The sequence below is a fragment of the Schistocerca cancellata genome, chromosome 3, assembly GCF_023864275.1.
Source record: "Schistocerca cancellata isolate TAMUIC-IGC-003103 chromosome 3, iqSchCanc2.1, whole genome shotgun sequence".
Classification (NCBI taxonomy): Eukaryota; Metazoa; Arthropoda; class Insecta; order Orthoptera; family Acrididae; genus Schistocerca; species Schistocerca cancellata.
In genome coordinates this window covers 517,705,564-517,726,535 of record NC_064628.1, presented here as the reverse complement: position 1 = coordinate 517,726,535, position 20,972 = coordinate 517,705,564, and the positions used below count along the sequence as shown (strand labels likewise).

The following is a 20,972-nucleotide window of genomic DNA, read 5'->3' as shown; positions in this document are numbered from 1 at the left end:
ACAGAAGTTGCTAGATGTGTGTGCAATGGAGTCAATGATGTGGTGCAGACACGCAGTTGGATTCAATTGACAGGTGGTGGTGTGCAGTTACACTGCACTGGCTGTCCATGTTGGACAGGGGCACAGGATGATCAACAATTATGACCTCTGAGTCAAAGGAATCATGGACTGAGTGCTCCAGAACTGAATTTGGCATTCGAAGAGGCTGCAGGATGTTGCATATTGCATCAGACTGCTAAGAGATGAATACATGATGCAAATCTCCATTCTCGACAGCCGTGTTGAAAACCACGTCATGCACCACAACACCATAGACTCTGTTAGAGATGGTCAAGAAATCATTCAGATAGGACTGGATTGGCGTTGGGTGTAGTTTATGGACAAAACATGGAGACAACCCAGTAATATCGAATGCCTACAACAGTCTGTCCTACATGTGCGACAAGGTGGTGGAGGGGTGATGGTCTAGGGTGGCATTCCTGGGGCCGCTGTAAACATCTTGTGGTTTTTGAGGGCAATATCACTGTTCTGCAGAACGGGGATGTGACTGCAACAAATAGTGGGGCCGTAATGCCAATATTTTGCTGGGCAGTTTAATCTTCATTGGTAACATTTTCATGCTCATTATGGTGTTCTGGTGAACATATACCAACTGTTGTCCAGTTATGCAATCACCATCTATTAATTTCCTTATCATCTGACTGACTATTGGGGGGGGGGGGTAGAGATTACCATTTGGAAAGTACCTTGAGGCTGTTTTCAGAGACAACTGCCAAATCTGGTTTGAATGTGCTTCCCAAGTTTTCACTCCCTACTCCCTCATTCCACCTCCCCCCCCCCCCCCCCCTCCCTTCTCCCCCTCTGGTTAGCACCCACATCACAGATTAGGACCAGTCTATTTCAAGGTCCTATAGTTCGCCACCTCAACGACATTTTGGGTCTGTTCCTTTCAGTTCTGCTGGATTTCATGGTGCTTCCGTCATTTACACTGATGGCTCTAAAACCATGGACAAAATGGGATTGCTTTTACATCTTGTGATGGTCAGGAACAAAATTTGTTGCCAGGAACTTTTAGTGTTTTTGTTTCTGATCCGATAGCCGTTGACAGAGCTCTGTTTTATTAAACAAACCTCCCTCGACTGTGTGTTAATTTATAGTTTCTCAGTGAGCAGTCTTCAGGCCACTGATCGATGTTTTCTTTCACTCTGTGATTTCTACTGTTCATGATATTTCTCTTTGCTCTTAGTTGTACTGCTTGCTCATGTCTTTCTCTGGGTCCCAAGTCATGTGGTTATGTCACAATTGAAGTGGCCAACTTTTAAGAGAAGTGATGACTCGTGAACTTTTGCTTAGATAATATCCCAGTTACGTATTTCTTTGTGCAGATGAGACCTCTCCTCTCTCGGACATTGAACATCATCTGATTGACTCCTACACATCCCAATAAACTGCAGTATCAAGGAGACTACTGCTACACGATGTTCCATCTTCTGTTCTCTGTGGGAGGCATCAACCATTTTATGTCAGCTTGGCATCAGTCATACCAGATCAACCCCCAGTTTTATTTGATCTAATGAGCCACTTCCACATTGTGGTTGGAGAGCCTTACAGACCATAGCTCATATACTTGTGGAATGCCCCCTCCTCCTGGGTCTCCATGCTAAGCATGGTCTTCTGGATTCTTTGCCTTTAATAGTGACAGATTACTTGTGTGCAGTTGAACTGGCTTTCTGTTTTCCATGTGAGAGTGGTTTTTATTCTCAGATATAACATTTTAAAATCCCTTTGTGGTGATTGGTGTCTCCTGCTACATGCCATGTTGGGGAAACCATTGACCCATCATCTTTGCCAATTTGCCAGCTGCCTCTGTCATCCTCTTTTTCTGTTTTAATTGCTCTTTTAGATGTAGTTTGCAACTTTTTCTGCTGCACCCTATTTTCTGTTTTGAGGGCTGACTAGTGATTGCTGTTCTTCCCTTCAATGCCTTGATTATAGTGGGTTGGGGGTGAAAGATACTGCTTCAGTCGCATGTGGCACCCCAGGGGACGCTCACTTGACCTCATGAACCTGCTGCTTTGATTCTCTCTCAGCTTGTGAGATGAACACTGTATGCCAGAGTGTTGTCGTGGCGAAGGGTTGGGGTTGGGAGTTGCACATGGATGGACTGGGATGTTGTGGAGGTTGTGTGGGCGATGGAACACCGCTTGAGAAGAGGTGGGAAGGATCGCAGGTAGGATGTTCCTCATTTCAGGGCATGATAGGTAATCAAAGCCCTGGGGGATGTAGTTCAGTTGTTCCAGTCCGGGATCATACTGGATGTCTAAGGGAGCACCCTTTTTTGTGGCTGTCTCCTCGGGGTGGTGGGAGGATTGGGCATGTTTGGGGAAATGGCACGGGTTGATCTGTTTGTGCGATATATCTAGGGTATAGTGCCTGTCTGTGAAGACCTTGGTGAGATGCTCAGCATACTGAGCAAAGGAGTTCCCCTCCCTGCGGGCCCAGGGGTTAGAATAGGCCCGAGGTATTCCTGCCTATTGTAAGAGGTGACTAAAAGGAGTCTCACACCTTTCGGTCTTTATGTGATGGTCTCCTATAGGGTTTGACCTCCATTTTTCAAAATTTTTCCCAAGAGTGAGCCAGTTGGGGAAGGGTATCTTACATGGTGCATCGTGTCCATTGTGCATTGAGATCTATAGCCCACTTTCTCGTCATGGCATTGCAGTCCTGCTCATCCTCCATCTCTTGAGTGAGGACACCTTCCTGGGTGCATTTTCCTCCACCCTCTATGCAGTGTCGTTTTCTGCACTGATGAGGACCATGGAATTCTTTCCACCTCGTATCCAGCACGGTAGCCAGTCCGTTGTGATGGGGCCGTCATGTACCCTGTTGGTTGTAACCCCGAGTACACAGGGATCTCTCTGTTGATACCTGCGCCGTTAGCCCGCCATCCTGGGGCGTCGGGACTCCCAGCAATGGCCATCCTTCCAGGTGGTGAGGGCCCCTGGTCGGAGTGGGTGGCATCAGGACGTATAACGCGCGATGAAGTGTACCACATCATCACTTGCTGGTGATCAAATGCCAGCAGTCTCTAAGTGTTCAAAGTCTCCGTACAATGCAAGGAAGTATGATCCTAAATTGTTCCCCTCCCTGGCCTCACCAAGGAAGGAATGCCAGGCTAAGGGTAGCAGTGAACCTTATTCTCCCTGGTACTCTGTATGTACGAGAGCTGATGGGGACTCCTTTGTCTCGATGAAGCCTCAGTTTTTGTAGAACTGTAGAAAGCTCATAATCTAATAAAGTTAATGACATAGTGCCAAAATGTTTCTAAGTAATTGTTATTGTCTGTTAAATATTGAGATAATTTTTACTAGTACATAAACCTTCATTTATACTAATATCCTTTGTAATACTGGAGCTGATTCGTCCCACATCAGAATGAAAAGCTCACATTGGGGATCCGTGAAATGTGTGTACATAAATAATGCCTTCTGGGCTGTGCCATACAGTGATCAATTCAGAGAACTGGGTCAGTGGTGCCAGAGTGTGAATTTGGCTAACCGAGGATTTCTGAGCTGATAGCTGGTCAGTGCGGCCAGTCGGTAGACTCTGGGCTGTCTTCACTAAAAACCATTAGATGTAATGGCAACATATTGTGGTTTGTGATAATTGAGGATCGCGAGAATGGTACAGAGTTCTGTCCAAAGAATCTCAAACTCAAGACAATCCACATATTACTGGGAAGGGTGGTTGTTGGAGTGAAACAGTATTATGGGACACATGCTGCACACCATTTATGTCAGCCTTGCCCAGATTTTGGTGCTCTTCCTAAGTACATGTGTAAGCCGCTAGTGTACTTGCTTCTAACACACCTTGTGGTATTAGTGGACTTCCAGGGAATATTAACACCTAACAGACCTAAATTAAATTTCATGTATACCCCTTGTAGCAGGATAAACCACACTCGCTCATCCTTTATTCAAACATGGATGAACTTGGATGTCGTAATGGTTGGATGCACTTGGATATCCTAATGGTTTAGGCGACTGCTCACAAGAAGCAGAAAATCCAGGTTAGATTCCCACTCAGTCATGAAATTTCAATTGTCACTTTATATTCAAATGAAATAGCTTGAGATGGACCTTCTCCGGTCAGCCCTCAAAAATAATGTGAAATATTTAGGTACCATTGCATCAAAATCAGATACTTTCCTTCTGAAAGAATAGTCCTCAAAAGGAGCCTTCCAAAGTGGATACTCTGCAGAGCAAACTGGATGTTATTGGTTGCATTTTACTGTCTCATCTAAATTTCCTGTTATTCATACATGCTAGAGATGTTACTGACCATTTTTGTGCAGCTAACACATGGCCATCATCTAATTATAGTTTCTTTGACATTATTCTTCCTAATGAGGTGATGTGGCAATGTTCTAAGGAACTAGACTTGTGATTCAGAAACATCCTGTTTAAAATCTGTTCCATTCCTCAGCAGCTCAAAATGTTGAGCAGTTGCTGTAGTATTACCACACTACATTCTCCAACAATTTCATCACTGATTTGATCTTTGTACTTGTCAGAACTTAAAATGCAAGGACAACAGTGATTGTGATACATTAATACTATGATTATTTCCTAATCTGTTTGGCTTGTTGTGGATATAGCTGCATAGATTTGGACTTCATTTTATAAAATACTACTACTTACAGACACAAAATGTGTTTTTGTCATGGTTGACGTAATCTGGTGTCAATGTAGACAATTTTTATTGAATTCCTAATCATTTTTGAAGTTACTACGGAACAACAGAGGGAACAGCAATGACTGGATACAATATAAACACTGCCTATATATCCGCATGGTAAGTGCAAGAGACTATATTCTGATATTAAAATCAACTTGCCATATGAAGTTCTATTTGTGCCATGCAAATAGTAGCACCAGAAATTAAGCAAGTTCATTTGTTCATTTGTGAAGTTGTGGAGGTGTGTGTAGCTGTTGTTTCTCGTATGCATAAATGTGAGCACTCCTACCTACTTAAGTGATGAACATGTAATTTCATCTGGCCATTCTCCTTCAGTGTACCAATGAGTGGTGAAATGCTTATATCCGTTGTGATCTATCAGGTTTTTTTCTGCATGCTTGATTAATAATATGCTTCTGGGTGTTCGGCCAAGTTGTTTTTCCATTTTGTGTACAATATTTGGACAGTTGACCAGACGATTTTGAGTCGAGTGTTGCAATGGCACAACTCACAGCTTCTGAAGATGATGGCTGGACTTCTTGTTTAAATATCATGCATAAAATGGAAACAGCAACTCTGCTGAAGAATTGGAAGTAAGCCATTGATTATATCCATTGCAGCGAAATTCTCCTAGCTTCTCTCTCTCTCTCTCTCTCTCTCTCTCTCTCTCTCTCTCTCTCTCTCTGTCTCTCTCTCTTCAAACCATCTGACTTTCAACGCACTATGCTGCATCCGTCACGTGTGTGCTATTTGCAGATGTAAGCAATAGCATTCCACAGCTAAAAATTCTCTATTCCTACCCTCCAAATAAAATTAAAATTACACAGTTTTTGTACACGGATAATGGTTTTTTTTTTTTCATGTTATACCAAAATGTATTAATACTCTCATCAAATAAAACAAACAATTAAGCTTTGTTTCAGTTGGATTTTATTACATCTTTGTGTATTGGTTTTGAACTTTGATAGATACATTACCTCATATTGAACAAGATGATGCCACATGGAACTAGAATCTGATATTCAATTTTTACAGCTTTGCTTTCTTGCTAAAAGAATGTGTTCTATAATGTCTAATGTGAAAATATTGGGAATCTGTTTCAGGTATGTGCATCCCAAATACTAACAAAGAAGAAAAAAGTGCTCTACTTAAGATGTTCTGCCTTTTGTCCATCGTAATAAGCCAGCTGTAAACATAACAAGGTACTGTCAGATGAAATAGTACAATATTTGTAATTATATATTTTAGAATGTTTGTCCGCTAAGTAGTCAAGTTGCCAGTGTGAATGACACTCGTGCAAAGGACCCATGTCCAATTCCCAATATTTCGAGGGATTTTTCCTTCCTGGAAGGATCTGAAAGGGGCCTACACTGCCTCGTGATCTCAGCTGAACAGCTAGTTGAATGAGAAATAGGGACTCCAAGATATGGATATCGACAGTGACCAGAAGTGTGGTGTGCTGACTTCGTGCCTCTCCATACGGCATCTGCATGATGCCATATGGCAAAGCATAACACACAACTGGTTGTCATTATCTGATCCTTAGGGCCTGATTATGGAGTTTAGTTCTAGTTTTAAGAACATGTTTCCTTTTTCTACATTCAGTATTTTGCTACCCATCTCCATAGCCAAAATTACCAACGCACACACCTGTGTATTGGCACTGGGCATGGAGATAGCAGAAATTTCTGTTGCTAATATGTGGACGTCAAGAAGAGACGAGGTGGTGGCATACAGTTCCTGATCAAAAGACTTTGCACCAATGTCCTGGGTTACATTGCATACATCTCTGTAATGCCTCGTGAAGTTAGGGCATGTGACTCTGTCAATGATGGTCAGCCCATTGGAAGGACCAGGAGACACTAAACTACAACCACCCCTTGCTGCTATTAAAGATGAGTAGGCTATGTTCTGACATTGCATTTCACCCAGTTCCTTTCACCCAATTCCTTCCAATTGTATAACAACACAACATTACGCTGGAGAAGCATTCATCACATTCGTGAATGATGCAGATGCACACCTAACCTATGTAAAAGATTGGGGAAAGCAACAGCAACTCGCTTTTGCTAAGACCTTGCGCAGGACTACAGTGCGGGAGTGTGGCATCTGCATAATGTGTATTCCCTGAGTATGGGGCTGGCTTTAACTTATTATTATGATTTTGTTATACAATTAAAATTGTCACACTAACTGTTGTGTGGGTTACCCATTCAGTTCAAGGATTGTATAATAAGTAAATAAATAAATAATAAAAAGAAAAAAATTGATTGAAGGTTTTGCACTCTTAATGGGCAAATGTCACTTCTAATTTTGAGAAATTGCACCAGAAAGTTGTAGAACATTGTTTTTGCAGCTTTTGATTGACCAAGCCATTTGAAATTGTCTTAATTTAGTAATGGCATTGGCTATTTATGGATGGGTGTAGCAAGAATGTATAAATACGAGGGCTATCCACAAAGTACATCACGTTTACGTTTGTGTCCGTTAGGGGCGGGGCTAGCGCGGCCATCTTGGTGTCATGGCATTCCGCTGCTCAGTCAGCATCCTGCCGTGCTAGTGCGAGGTTCGTGCTGTACTCCGTTGAGTTACTGTGACAGTATGAAATGTCAGCGTTAATTGAAAATGCCGCGAAGTGTGAAGTGCGTGCTGTAATAAGGTTTTTGACTGCAAAAAACTGTACACGATTAGAAATCTATCGGCAGCTTTGTGAAGTGTATGGGGACAACATAATCACTGAAGGTGGAGTGCGTCAATGGGTCATAAAATTTAAAAATGACCGAACTGACGTTCACGACGAAGAGCGAAGTGGAAGACCCAGCATAGTGAGTGCCGAACTTGTCGAAAAAGTCGATGCCGCGGTCCGTGAAAACCGTAATTTCACGATAACGGAACTCTCTATGAGTTTTCCACAAATTTCACGGAGTTTTATGCACGAAATCATTACCGAAAAGCTTGGCTACCACAAGTTTTGTGCAAGATGGATACCAAAAATCTTGACAGAGATTCACAAAAATCAGCGATGGCTGCAGTGTTCACGTTTTTGGACGCTTACGAGAAAGATGGCGACTCATTACTCGATCGCATCGTTACTGGTGACGAAACATGGGTTAAGCATGTGAACTGCAAGACAAAATTGCAGTCAATGCAGTGGGGGCACACAAATTGCCCCCAAAAACCCAAGAAATGCATGCAGACAATGTCGGCAAGGAAGGTGATTGCGACTGTCTTTTGGGACAGAAAAGGTGTAACTTTTGTGGATTTCCTGGAAAGAGGCACTACAATGAACTCTATAAGGTATTGCCAAACTCTGCACAACCTCAGAAGAGCAATACAAAACAACTGCCGGGGAAAGTTGGGTTCAAAGATCTTGCTGATTCACGACAACGCCCGGGCCCACACGGCAAATGCCACTCGTTAAGTTCTCGAATCTTTTAAGTGGGAGTTGTTTCCTCATCCTCCGTACAGTCCCGACCTGGCACCGAGCGACTTCCACTTATTCCCAGCAATGAAGAAGTGGTTGGCTATGCAGTGTTTTGATGATGACGCACAGCTTCAGGAAGAGGTAACCACGTGGTTAAAGGCGCAGGCAGCTGAATTTTACGACGAAGGAATTTCCAAGCTCGTCCATCGCTACGATAAGTGCCTTAATTTAAATGGCAACTATGTAGAAAAGTAGTATTTAAGTGTGGCTTTCATCTGTATATAATAAAAAAAATTTCCAATATGTTATTTATTTTTAATTCCAAAACGTAATGTACTTTGTGGATAGCCCTCGTATGTAGATTGTAACCAAGTTGAGATAGTAGATACGATGGAGATGCGAGAACTTAACTTGAAGCACTCATGTAGAATCACATGTTCTGGCAGACACCACATTTACTTTGGCAAGAGCAGGTCAGTTATGACAACTCTGAGATTCTGGTCAGTGGTAACTGAAGCTAAAAGAGCTTGTAAATCAGTGCAACCTCCGGGATTTTTTACGTCTGCACTGACCCTTACAGAGCCACTCATTATAAAAGTGATGCCTCCACACAAAGCCAGACCTCAGAATCAAGTACAAATACATGCACTTATCAATGCACCTGCAGGGGAAAAGCTGTATGTGACGCTGAAACCATTCGGAAGTCATCAGTAAAGGATTTGGAACCTCAGCCACATACCAGTGCACATCAGCAGAGGTCAAATAAGCTGTCCTCTTTACCTATGCAGCCAAAGGATATTGATATCCATATGGAGGAACCAGAGCCATACTCCACCTAATATTCCCCCAGACTGCTTGGATAAATCACCACCACCGAGAGAGAGTAATGCAGTGATCAGCCGCTCCCATAGGGACTCCTATGCTGCAGTGGAACTTAAATGGTTTCCAGTCACATTTGGAAGAATTGCTCTTGGCCCACGAGAGACCATTCTGTATCTGTATACAAGAAATTCATTTTAGAGTCACTAACATGCCAATTTTAAGAGACCACCACCCCTTCGAGGAGGACAGTCATACCGAAGAAAGAGCTAAGGATGAGCTGGTTGTTTTTGTCAATGACAGGTACCATCCTCTCCAGTTCCCCTTCCCACTGACTTACAAGCAGTTGCAGATTATATTCTCACAGTTGCTGAGATTGCAGTGTGTTCTTTGTACCGTGCTTCACATGATTTGCTCCATGAAAATGAACTGACAGAGCTTTTCTAGGCACCCCTCCCCCCACCCCCTCTCCCCTATCTGCCCATTACTCCTAATGAGTGACTTTCAGTGCACACAACATGCTGTAGGGCTTAGCTACCAGATGCCCCTGGGGTCAAATCATTGAGTGACTTATCCATTTAGACGGTATATCCCTTTTGTACACCAGTCAGATCACACATTTTTCTATTGCTACAGGGTTGTCTTCTGCAATTGACTTTTGCTTCTATTCTCCAGCTCTTACAGACTGTACAGTGGGCACAGATTTGTACTCGAACAACCAGTTTCCGTTGTGGATCCACTTGGTGAATAGGTCAATGATAGACAGAAGACCACAAAAGGTGGATGCTTCAGAAGGCAAATTGGATACGATACAGCTGGAATGCCATCTTTGAACAACAGGAAAGTGCCCAGGGGGTGGACCATATTACCCATGTAATCCACCAAACTGCTGCCAAGTCCATTCCGTAGTCTAGCAACCACCTCAGATGATGACGTGTCTCTTGGTCGAATGAAGAATGCCACTCAGCAATCAGAGCCAGGCATGCAACTTTGCGGAAGTTCAAACATTGTCCAGCAACAGAAAACCTTCATGTTTTCTGGATAGGGTTAACAACAACAACAACAACAACAACAACAACAACAAGGCAAGTGATAAAAGAACGAAAGAGGAAATCCTGGAAGTAATTTGTGACATCAATTAATCGGTCCACTTTCACTACACACATTTGGGAATCTGTGAGAGGGATTTCAGGCATTGAAGTTACACTGTCCCTTAGAGCCTTTTTGAGGAATGGCATCTTGATGGACTTGCCCAAAGACATGGCTCAAATTTAGCTAAACATTTTTTAACGTAACTTCGTCATTCACACAAACTCATCAGATTCAGATGTTCCTTAGAATTGTGAAGATGAGGAGGCTCTGCCTTTTCTCGTGCTATGAAGAGCTCTACATTCTTCTGTTCTCCATGTGGGAAATGGAATCAGCTCTCACAGCAGCCAAAGACATACTCTAGGACCAGATCAGATTCATTATTCCACGCTACGTCAAACTCTGCAGCCAAAGACCAGTTCCTTTCTTGTTTCAGTTAGATCTGTTTTCTTGCATGTTGTGTGTGTGTGGATTTTATATATATAATAGAGGCAAACATTCCACGTGGGAAAAATATATCCAAAGATTCTGTAACTTACCAAACAAAAGCCTTGGTATGTTGATAGAGACAATAACAAAAACACACACACACACACACACACACACACACACACACACACACACACACACATCCGCACATATACAGATGCAAGCAGACATATATACACCACCACCTACTCCAGTCCTGTAACCCGGAAAGTGTACATGATCAAAGGCAGAGCCACGTGTGAAAGCACCCACATGATTTACCGACTGACCTGCCTATACTGTGAAGCTTTCTATGTGGGAATGACCAGCAACAAACTGTCCATTCGCATGAACGGACACAGGCAGACAGTGTTTGTTGGTAATGAGGATCACCCTGTGGCTAAACATGACTTGGTGCACGACCAGCACATCTTGGCACAGTGTTAAACCGTCCGGGTTATCTGGATACTTCCCACTAACACCAACCTATCAGAACTCCGGAGATGGGAACTTGCCCTTCAGTATATCCTCTCTTCCCGTTACCCACCAGGCCTCAACCTCCTCTAACTTCAAGTTGCCGCCGCTCATACATCACCTGTCATTCAACATCATCATTGCCTCTGTACTTCCGCCTTGCCTGACATATCTGCCCAAACTCTTTGCCTTTACATATGTCTGCTTGTGTCTGTATATGTGGGGATGGATATGTGTGTGTGTGTGTGTGTGTGTGTGTGTGTGTGTGTGTGTGTGTGTGTGCGTGTGTGTGTGCAAGTGTATACCTGTCACCTTTTCCCCCTAAGGTAAGTCTTTCCACTCCCGGGATTGGAATCACTCCTTACCCTCTCCCTTAAAACCCACATCCTTTCGTCTTTCCCTCTCCTTCCCGCTTTCTTGATGAAGCAACCGTGGGTTGCGAAAGCTTGAATTTTGCGTGTGTCTGCTACTTCTTATTCCATCCTTCCTCAGGGAAAAATGCTTTCGCTATCACTTTGATGTTGCCTTGTCTGACTGCTTTGTTGAGAATTGGATCCCCAAGGAGACCATTTGGCTAATCACATTTTTGTTGTTTTTCGTATTTGTGGTACATGAAGTTCAGAACTCGAATATCATTCAACCAAAGCAGATTCAAGCAACCGTGAATAATTCCGAAGAAAATCTCTCTTGAAGATTTTGATGGCTTTTAACTCAATAAAATTCAGGTGAATGTCATGAGCAGCTGCATAGCTCCTTGGGCAGTGTTGGAGATCGGTAATTGAGTGATCGTTAGAGCGCTGGTTCGGATCTTATTATGATCTTCTTTGTTCTGGTCAAATATCTACATCATTTAAATATAATAGTAATGAAATATATACTAATTAACACCTCTAATGATTTTTAGTGAGAAATGTGCTGCCCCTTGTTTCTAATTACATATCACTTAGATTGCAAATATAAATTCTTAATCATTGATATTTTATCAGATTGTTAATAATTTAAACAATCTTTATTAATAATCTTTTATAAAATATCGATAATTCAGAATTTGTATTTGCTGTGCATGTGATTTGTAATTAAAAACAGGAAGTAGTGTATTTTTGAGAAAATATGATTATTTATTAGATGTGTGTTAATTATCATATATTTCATGAATTTTATATTTAAATGATGTAGGTATTCGAAATAAATGAAAAAATGGAATGGAATGGAATGAAGTGAAAGACCATAGCAAAAGTCAAAGCAGCCATCCATTGAATGCCTGATTACCATTTACCAATACTACTGAGTGAGTCATGCAGCCCATGGTGAAAGTTACTTTAATTTTAGTGAACTGAAGATCCTCGGAAAGCTTTTAAGTCTGTTTTCTCGAGAATTTTTGAGAGTTGCATCGAACAGCTTTCACTGATTGATGTAAAAGTTCTGAACTTCACATACCAGAAATAAAAAAATTACGAAAATCTGCCTGACTGAAGGTCTGGTCTCCTTGTCAGTGCTGCACTGTTCTCCAGTCACTGACAATGAGGCAACTACAGTTGACCATCAGGAGGCCAGAAATTTGTCAGTAACACAGGTTTAGGTTCTCACCAGAGAAGTCTTGTTGAAGTTTTAACCAACCAGAGCTCATGATGGGGGACCAATGTTTTTAATCTTAAGGACAATGTGCATTTTTTGGGCTTACTTCTTCACATGAAATAAACCTGGCTGCCGCACTTGAAAGACCTGCAAACAAAGAGCATCATATCATTGAATATTTTCAATTGCCGTGGTGGAAAGCTATAGGGAGCTGTTGGGTCCCATCTTCTGTATTTTTCAGAGCATGATTAGATTATGACACTGTGGTTTATCAATCAGTAAATGCCTCCTACCTCAGGATATTAGAAGCTGTCCAAGATGAGGGCATTCAGATATTGACTGGAGCCTATCAGGCCAACTCAGTGTGTTCTGTGTGTAGAGGCTGGTCAACCCCCATTCAGAATTTGGTGGCACAGCTTCCTGGCTTGATAATCCCTGGAAATCTTTGCATTGTGTAAGTTATTGCCATTTAGTGTGGATTCCCACATTGTTCAGGAATTGGCTACGTGCCATCAAGCCATTCAGGATACATGCTTCCAACTGTCTCACAGATCTGAACGTATGAAACATCCGAAAGGCAGGAAAGGCACTGCCACTTTGGTGTCGTCAGAGGCCCAAAGTCATTTTAAACTTGACACAATAGAAGAAAACTTATACTGTAGATAGTTTTTTTGCAAATCTGTTATCTTCAGCTAAAAGTATGTGCTACAGTTTTATCATTACATGTACAGGTGGTTCCCAGCAAGGGAAGGCACTAAGTTGTTCCACTGTTGCCCTGATGGGATTGTTTGATTTTTAATTTAATTTACACATTATGATTTGCAGTTATGTGAGGTTACGACAGCATTAGAGCGGATACAGAGGTATCAAAGAACAAGGTGCCTCATCTGTTCTGACTTCCTCAGTCCACTACAGGCAGTACACCAAATGTTTCCCGTAGTAGACAAGATGATTCAGATCATCCATGACACCTTAAAGTGGATCCAACATCTAGGTAAGGAGTTGGTCTTTCATTGGGTACCATATCATATCAAGATACAGGGAAATGATACAACTGACAAAAGGAGTCTGTAGGTATGTTGTACTTCGATGTGTTATCCCCGTGCACACTGTCATCTCATTGTCTGAAAGAGGACATTGCTTCGTAACACACGGTTTCTTCCTCCAGTGGGAACATCAACCAGTCCGTGAAGTTTGTAGTGTACCACTTCCGGTCCAGCATGTTTTAGTTGTATGTGTTTTATATACTGACAGAAGACAACTGCCACTAAAATTTCACAGTGGGTCTGTGTACAGTTTAAACATTTTGTCCACAAGAATCATACTGTCTTACATAATTCAGCTTTGAAGTATGTTTCCAGTCGCCATGCAGTTTGAATCACACACTGTAATGCACCTGTTACCTGTACTGTAGCAGTACTGCGTCTGCCAGAAACCTAGAGCATGTACCCTCTTCTGGCAATGCACTATGCTTGTTGCATAGCACAGGATGACAAGTGTAGGTTACTTTCTGAAGTTCTAAGTAAGTTGATTGTAATGGGCTATATGCAATAAAACAACACTGTCTTCAGTATGGAGGTAATGTTAGTATTGGCTGCTTAAAGTGTGCACAATATATATAGAAAATAATTCCAATAGGAAAAATTTTGTATGTTAATTGTTCAGTATGTGCTGAAATGAGGAGGTACCTGGCTGTAGAACAATGTTGGCTTGATGTTAGGCTGCTTACCCATAATTAGTAGTAGACCCTGTCATATGAATAACAAATACAGAAGAAAAAGAGGACATTTTCTTCATGATTTGTTGGAAGATTAATCCCTCATTCTTGGGATATTGGAGTTTGCTTCAAGTCCATAACAGTTTTTGTGTGATGACCATACACGAGTTGATTTGTGTAAAAGTAGGATATGCCATTTGTTAAGTTAGATCTAGAAGAGTACTGACATAACAACTGAAACAAAGGAAATTTCTCTGTTATTGGATTTTAAATTTTTTTGAATGCTCACAGAAAATGAATGCAATTTTATTTTCTGAAAATGAATAACTGGCCACTACTGCCCAGCAACACATTTCTGGGCCCGAAGCTTTTACACAGGGCTACATTATTGTCACAAAATGGATGAACACAAGCTAGTGGGAGTGAGTGCAGATCTGCTGCTTTTATGTCAACCAAGGAATAAAGTTAGAAAGAACAAGAGAAATCAAGATTTTTTACTTTTTTTAAGTGAGCAGAATGATTCAGAAAATTTATCTCATAAACTGATGCTGGATACATACCTTTTCAGATTTTACCAGAATGTTAAAATAAGATTTTGAATATCTTGTACAAGCAATTGGTCTAAAAATAATCAAAACCGATATAAATATTGGAGTGTGTAAGCCAGATACAACCCAGCTGGTTATTTTCCTGTGGTTTTTAGCTACTGATGATATGTACGGAAATTTAATGTACCTCCTTAAAGTGCACTATACATCAAGAAGGGACTTGGTAATTGAAATCTGCAGTGCTTTGGTAGAACAACTTGAGGAGTCATTAAGGCAAGTCTGAAATTAGAAAACAATTCTTATTTACGTTTTCTTTTTGTTCACCAGCACACTCCACTGTTTACGCTATCAACTCCTACTTACGGCAGGTTCATACTGATAACATAGTCTTGTCACATGTAACGATTTTTTGCAGAAAGTTTCAGCCAAGTCAAGGCAGGCGTCCGTGCATTGCTTTTTTTGTGTGGGAGTCAAGCTGTGCGCTGCAAACTTTGCGCACACATTTGTATTTTTTTAAACATTCTAGAGATGTCTTGAATACTTGGCTTAGAGGTGTTGCTCCATTGTAATAAGTGACATGACAAATGTTGACACATTATGGCTGCATGGCCACTGCTTAATGTTACCTGCTCACAACTGACTCGTTGAATGCGCATCTGTTGGGCACAGCTGCCACTGTAGTATAGTATGTGTCACTCATACATAAGGAATAAAATAAGTTTTGGATCTTTTTGGACAGATGGTGTATTCAGTTGTTTGTTTTATAACACACGTGCCTATGTTTGACACATGTGCATATGTTTAATTGAAATAATAGTATTTTAATTTTGATTTCAGGATGAAGAGCATAGCTGATTATTTCCACATTCCAGAGAAGATCTGTGCTAACAGCTTTGAAGTCACAGACAGCATGGAGACTAGTAGTAGTAAAAATAGTCATATTTTTGTACAGAAAGTTAAATTGAACATACAGTTAAAAGAATCCTCTGAAACTTGTACATTAACTTCTCAGGTGGTAAAAAAAGCATCATCAGAGAAAAGTCAGAGGGTAAATGTGGCAGATAATGTCTGCAAGGATAGCACCTCTCAGGAAAAGGATGCTGATGCAACTGCCAACAATTTATTGAAAGGCGAAGATGACAATGTTGCTCATGAAATGAGGATGAAGAATATTGGTAGAAGGAAGAGAGTGGCGGCACTTGAGAAGCCAGCGTCAAAGCAGATTAAAAGACTGAAACATTCATATGTCATTGTAGAATCAGATAGTGTGGATGATGATGACGATGATAATATTATTGATGATGATGACGACGAGAACAGTTCTGGTGGTGGTGGTGGTGATGTTAAAAGAAAGGGAAAGAGAGATACTAAAAAGGCATTTAAAGAATCTCGAAGCTCCAGTCAAAAACAGAAAAAGAAACGAAAGGCAGATTTGGGGGACTCTGCCAGAGTAGAAGGAAGAAGTGGTGCCAAGCGGTTAAGAGTGTCTCCTAAAGCTTTAAGACAACATAAAGATCGCAATTCTGACAAAAGAGTTCTGCCAACAGTAAAACATGAAGTAAAGTCTACAGACTGTGGAAATCTGCAAGAAGAAAATCCTGTATTGCCTGATGAAAATACTTTGAAGAAAAATAACATGTTTGGAAAACTTGATATTACCATTACAAAGTCAGACCGTATTGTTAACAATGTAAAAGTATCTACAGCAGAGAGCGAAAGTGAAATCAATTGTGATGAGATGTCTACAGATAACAAAATTGAAATTAATGTTTCAAGTAGCTTATCTGATTGTGAACAGAAAAAGAAAAAACAAAATAATTTTCACAACAATGTATCCCCAGATGAAGAGACAAGAAAGCAAAGCAATCTTTTTAATTATTTTGGTAAGGTTCCAAAACAAGAAATTAAATCTAAACCAGACAGAATTGAAGTACAGGCCATAGTGCATACTCCTGTTTCTTCTTTTAGAGGGAAGAACAGTAGCTCAAAACTTAGAATTAAAAAGCCAAGAAAAGGAAAAGCTTCATCACATGCAGCTGAAGCTGCAGATGAGATTGAAGTGTTAGGAAGTGAAGATTTATCTGTAAATCAAGATGAAGGCACTAATGCAAGTAACACTGAAGCAATAACAGTTGCTGAGAACAGTCAATTAAATACTTCAGTATCATCAATAGTAAATGAAGATATTAAAGAGAAACTTTCTTCCCCTGGAAAAGGTTGGAAACTAAGAATACGTCTTAGAGATGCGACTACTGATGGAAATGAAGAATTGTCAAGTACAGGTTTGTTGATTTTTCTGCTTACTGCTTGATAGTGTTGTTTTGAGAATTGTTTAATTTTTAAGATTTATTGTATGTTTGTCACTTGTTCTACCCCAGCATTTGTGTTGGTGCATGTAGGTCATTTGGAAGTAAGGATTGTATAGAGAACCAAGTAATGAAAGTCTTAGAATAATCCATTAATAGTGTGTGGTATATTTTAAAAGATCCTCAACACAGCTTAATAAAAGGGTGAATCCACCAGAGGAAGAATTTAATATTATTAATCAGAGTTGAAGTAGGCAGGCCTCAAAAATGGGGGGAGGGGGGGGGAAGCAACCAAAAGTACAAAGAGTGTACCATAGGACATGGGGAGCTACTCTCAGGCTGAGTGTCGAACTAGTGCATTGGATACTAATTTGTGTCCTCACAATGAGTAAACTGTATCAGAAAGAAAATGATAAAGTAAAAATAGTTGTTTGCTTAGTTTAAGCATGGGACAGTAATTTAGTGTCATGGTCAAGTTCAGTTTTTTCTGTCCTGCCCACAGTCTGTTCTTGGATCTCCCATGGTGTTGGCATTTCATGTTGAGGTATTTTGCCAACAGTGTTGTCCAGCAACATGGTGCCCACATGACTTGCAGCAATACATAAACAACATTACTGGCCACTACTGCCCAGCAACACATTTCTGGGCCCGAAGCTTTTACACAGGGCTACATTATTGTCACAAAATGGATGAACACGAGCTAGTGGGAGTGAGTGCAGATCTGCTGCTTTTATGTCAACCAAGGAATAAAGTTAGAAAGAACAAGAGAAATCAAGATTTTTTACTTTTTTTAAGTGAGCAGAATGATTCAGAAAATTTATCTCATAAACTGGTGCTGGATACATACCTTTTCAGATTTTACCAGAATGTTAAAATAAGATTTTGAATATCTTGTACACACAATTGGTCTTAAAAATAATCAAAACCGATATAAATATTGGAGTGTGTAAGCCAGTTACAACCCAGTTGGTTATTTTCCTGTGGTTTTAGCTACTGATGATATGTACGGAAATTTAATGTACCTCCTTAAAGTGCACTATACAGGGCTATTACAAATGATTGAAGCGATTTCATAAATTCACTGTAGCTCCATTCATTGACATATGGTCACGACACACTACAGATACGTAGAAAAACTCACGAAGTTTTGTTCGACTGAAGCCGCACTTCAGGTTTCTGCCACCAGAGCGCTGGAGATCGCAGTGAGACAAAATGGCGACAGGAGCCGAGAAAGCGTATGTCGTCCTTGAAATGCACTCCCATCAGTCAGTCATAACAGTGCAACGACATTTCAGGACAAAGTTCAACAAAGATCCACCAACTGCTAACTCCATTCGGCGATGGTATGCGCAGCTTAAACCTTCTGGATGCCTCTGTAAGGGGAAATCAACGGGGCGGCCTGCTGTGAGCGAAGAAACGGTTGAACGCGTGCGGGCAAGTTTCACGCATAGTGATGTGAAAGATTCAGTGTTTAAACCTCCTCTACCAAGAAACGTGCCAGAACTGCAAGCTCGCATCAACAATGCTTTCGAACTCATTGATGGGGACATGCTGCGCCGAGTGTGAGAGGAACTTGAAAATCGGCTTGATGTCTGCCGAATCACTAAAGGGGTACATATCGAACATTTGTGAATGCCTAAAAAAACTTTTTGAGTTTTTCTATGTGTGTGCAAAGCATTGTGAAAATATCTCAAATAATGAAGTTATTGTAGAGCTGTGAAATCGCTTCAATCATTTGTAATAACCCTGTACATCAAGAAGTGACTTGGTAATTGAAATGTGCAGTGCTTTGGTAGAACAACTTGAAGAGTCATTAAGGCAAGTCTGAAATTAGAAAACAATTCTTATTTACATTTTCTTTTTGTTCACCAGCACACTCCACTGTTTACGCTATCAACTCCTACTTACGGCATGTCTCGAGATAACATGAAACTCGTGACATCAAATGCAGACTAAGAACCACCTGTACTTCCCACTCTTCCTATGCTACATTTTTGCCTTGAATTTGTTAAGCTGCTTTTTTGACCAGATATTTGAGTGTAGTGAAAACATGGTTCCCTATATCTCTCACAACTGGTTTTTTTCTGAATATTGGTAGCAAACTGGAGATTGGGAAATTGACAAATGAAGTATCAAATTGACCAATGTGAGGTCTAGCTTTCAAAAATAAATATTTAATTGCTTTTTTTCTTGTCAGAATTTTCGTACCCAAAGAGTGGGAAATGGGCAGGTCAGACTGACCAGTGTGAGGTGTAGTTTTGCAAGAAACTTGTAAAGTCCTGGAAAGAGAACAGGGTAATTAAGAAAGAAAATAATGGTTTGAGGAAAGATGGAAGTATTTTACGAATAGTTGCTGCTACCTATGTAAAAGAAGCGCCAAAAAGTTCATCTCTTAAAGGCCTAGTCAGAGTCTTAAATCTGGTCAAACTTGTATGTTGGTGTGTCAGCTATTACTAGGACATCCGTAGTTTTAGCTAATTTCACAATCTCTCCCCTCAACCTTTTTGGCTTAATTACTTGTGGTCTCCTTGTAGGGTTTGGCCTCCACTTTTATAAATTTCACAGAATTATGGGCAGTTTGGGGAAGGACACCTTATGTGGTGTATAATCAATGCACCTTTTGCAGAGACCTTCTACGCCTACTATTAGAGTGGGTTTATCTTTGTACCTGAAATCCAGTACAGTATCCAATCCATCATGGGGATGCGATCACATACCCTCAAGATTGTCACCCACTGACAATGCAGGGATCTCTCTGCTGATGTCTGAATTGTAACCTCCTCATGTATACAGAGGAATAGGTACCTGTCCAATCAGGGGACAGTGGGATTCCGGGCAACAGATAGCCTTTACTGTGGTGCTCGTGGCGAGAGCCTCCTATCAAAGTGTGCAGCATAAGGGAAAAGTGTGCAGCATAAGGACAGATAATACGCAGTGAAATGGATCAAACTCACCTGTACTGATGGGTATGCTGACATGGCCATCTTGGTAGACAGAAAGCAAAATTTTAATGCAGAGGCTGACAAACCCATGGTGTTTCCATTTTTGACTATGCCATTGGATGAGAGTCAGGCAAGAAGAAATGGAGGTAGGCAGTGCTCATTTCTTGGTAGTTCCAAATCCGATGGAGAATGTTTTGCAAAAGTCAAACTACTGTTTTTTATGGAACATATTGAAATTGGTTATTAAGAATTTGTTGCACTAGAGGGAGTGAAAGATTGATCTCTGTTGATCAGACCTTTGAATGTTAACCAATCACAGACACTTTGAGCTTTTGGCAAACTTGGGGATGTGCCAGTTACCATCTCTTGTCAAAATAAACTTAACAGAATTTGAGATGTCATCTTCCATCAGAGCCTAACATTACAAAGCGATGAAGAACAGTGTAATAACCTCGAACGGGATGGAGTAAGTTTTGTTCATCACATTCAGAGAGACTGTAAGTATAATAGGGTAAACACTGAAGCTTTCATCCTAGCCTTGGATGGGTATGTTTCGCCAGAGAAAGATAAGATCCCGGTTTGTAGGTGTGATGTCAGTCCCTATTTTCCTCCTTGTACGAGATGTTTTGGGTGTGAGGAGTTTGGACACATGTCCTCCCAAACTACTAATGAGGTTACTTGGGGGATGTGCAGAAGGACAACCCACGAGGGTAATCCATGCAGAGGACCACCTACATTTGTTAATGCCCAGGAAATCACCATTCTTGTGTGCCAACATTTTGAGTTTTCAAGAGGGAAAAGAAAATCCTGGAACAAAAAATTCTTGACTGCTTATCTTACCAAGATGGTAACAAAGGATTTGAATGGCTCCAC

General features: G+C 40.9%; 1 protein-coding gene across 2 annotated transcripts in view; it reads left to right on the top strand.

Annotated features, from left to right (window-relative positions):
- Positions 1-20,972, top strand: part of LOC126175321 (ATPase family AAA domain-containing protein 5) — a 112,562-nt gene that overhangs the window by 25,105 nt on the left and 66,485 nt on the right. For both annotated transcript variants that reach the window (XM_049922031.1, XM_049922032.1), the window contains exons 2-3: positions 5,841-5,939; positions 15,689-17,133. In XM_049922031.1, the coding sequence (XP_049777988.1) occupies positions 15,690-17,133 (1,444 nt within the window). In that variant the 5' untranslated portion in view covers positions 5,841-5,939; position 15,689. The remainder of the gene's footprint in view (positions 1-5,840; positions 5,940-15,688; positions 17,134-20,972) is intronic.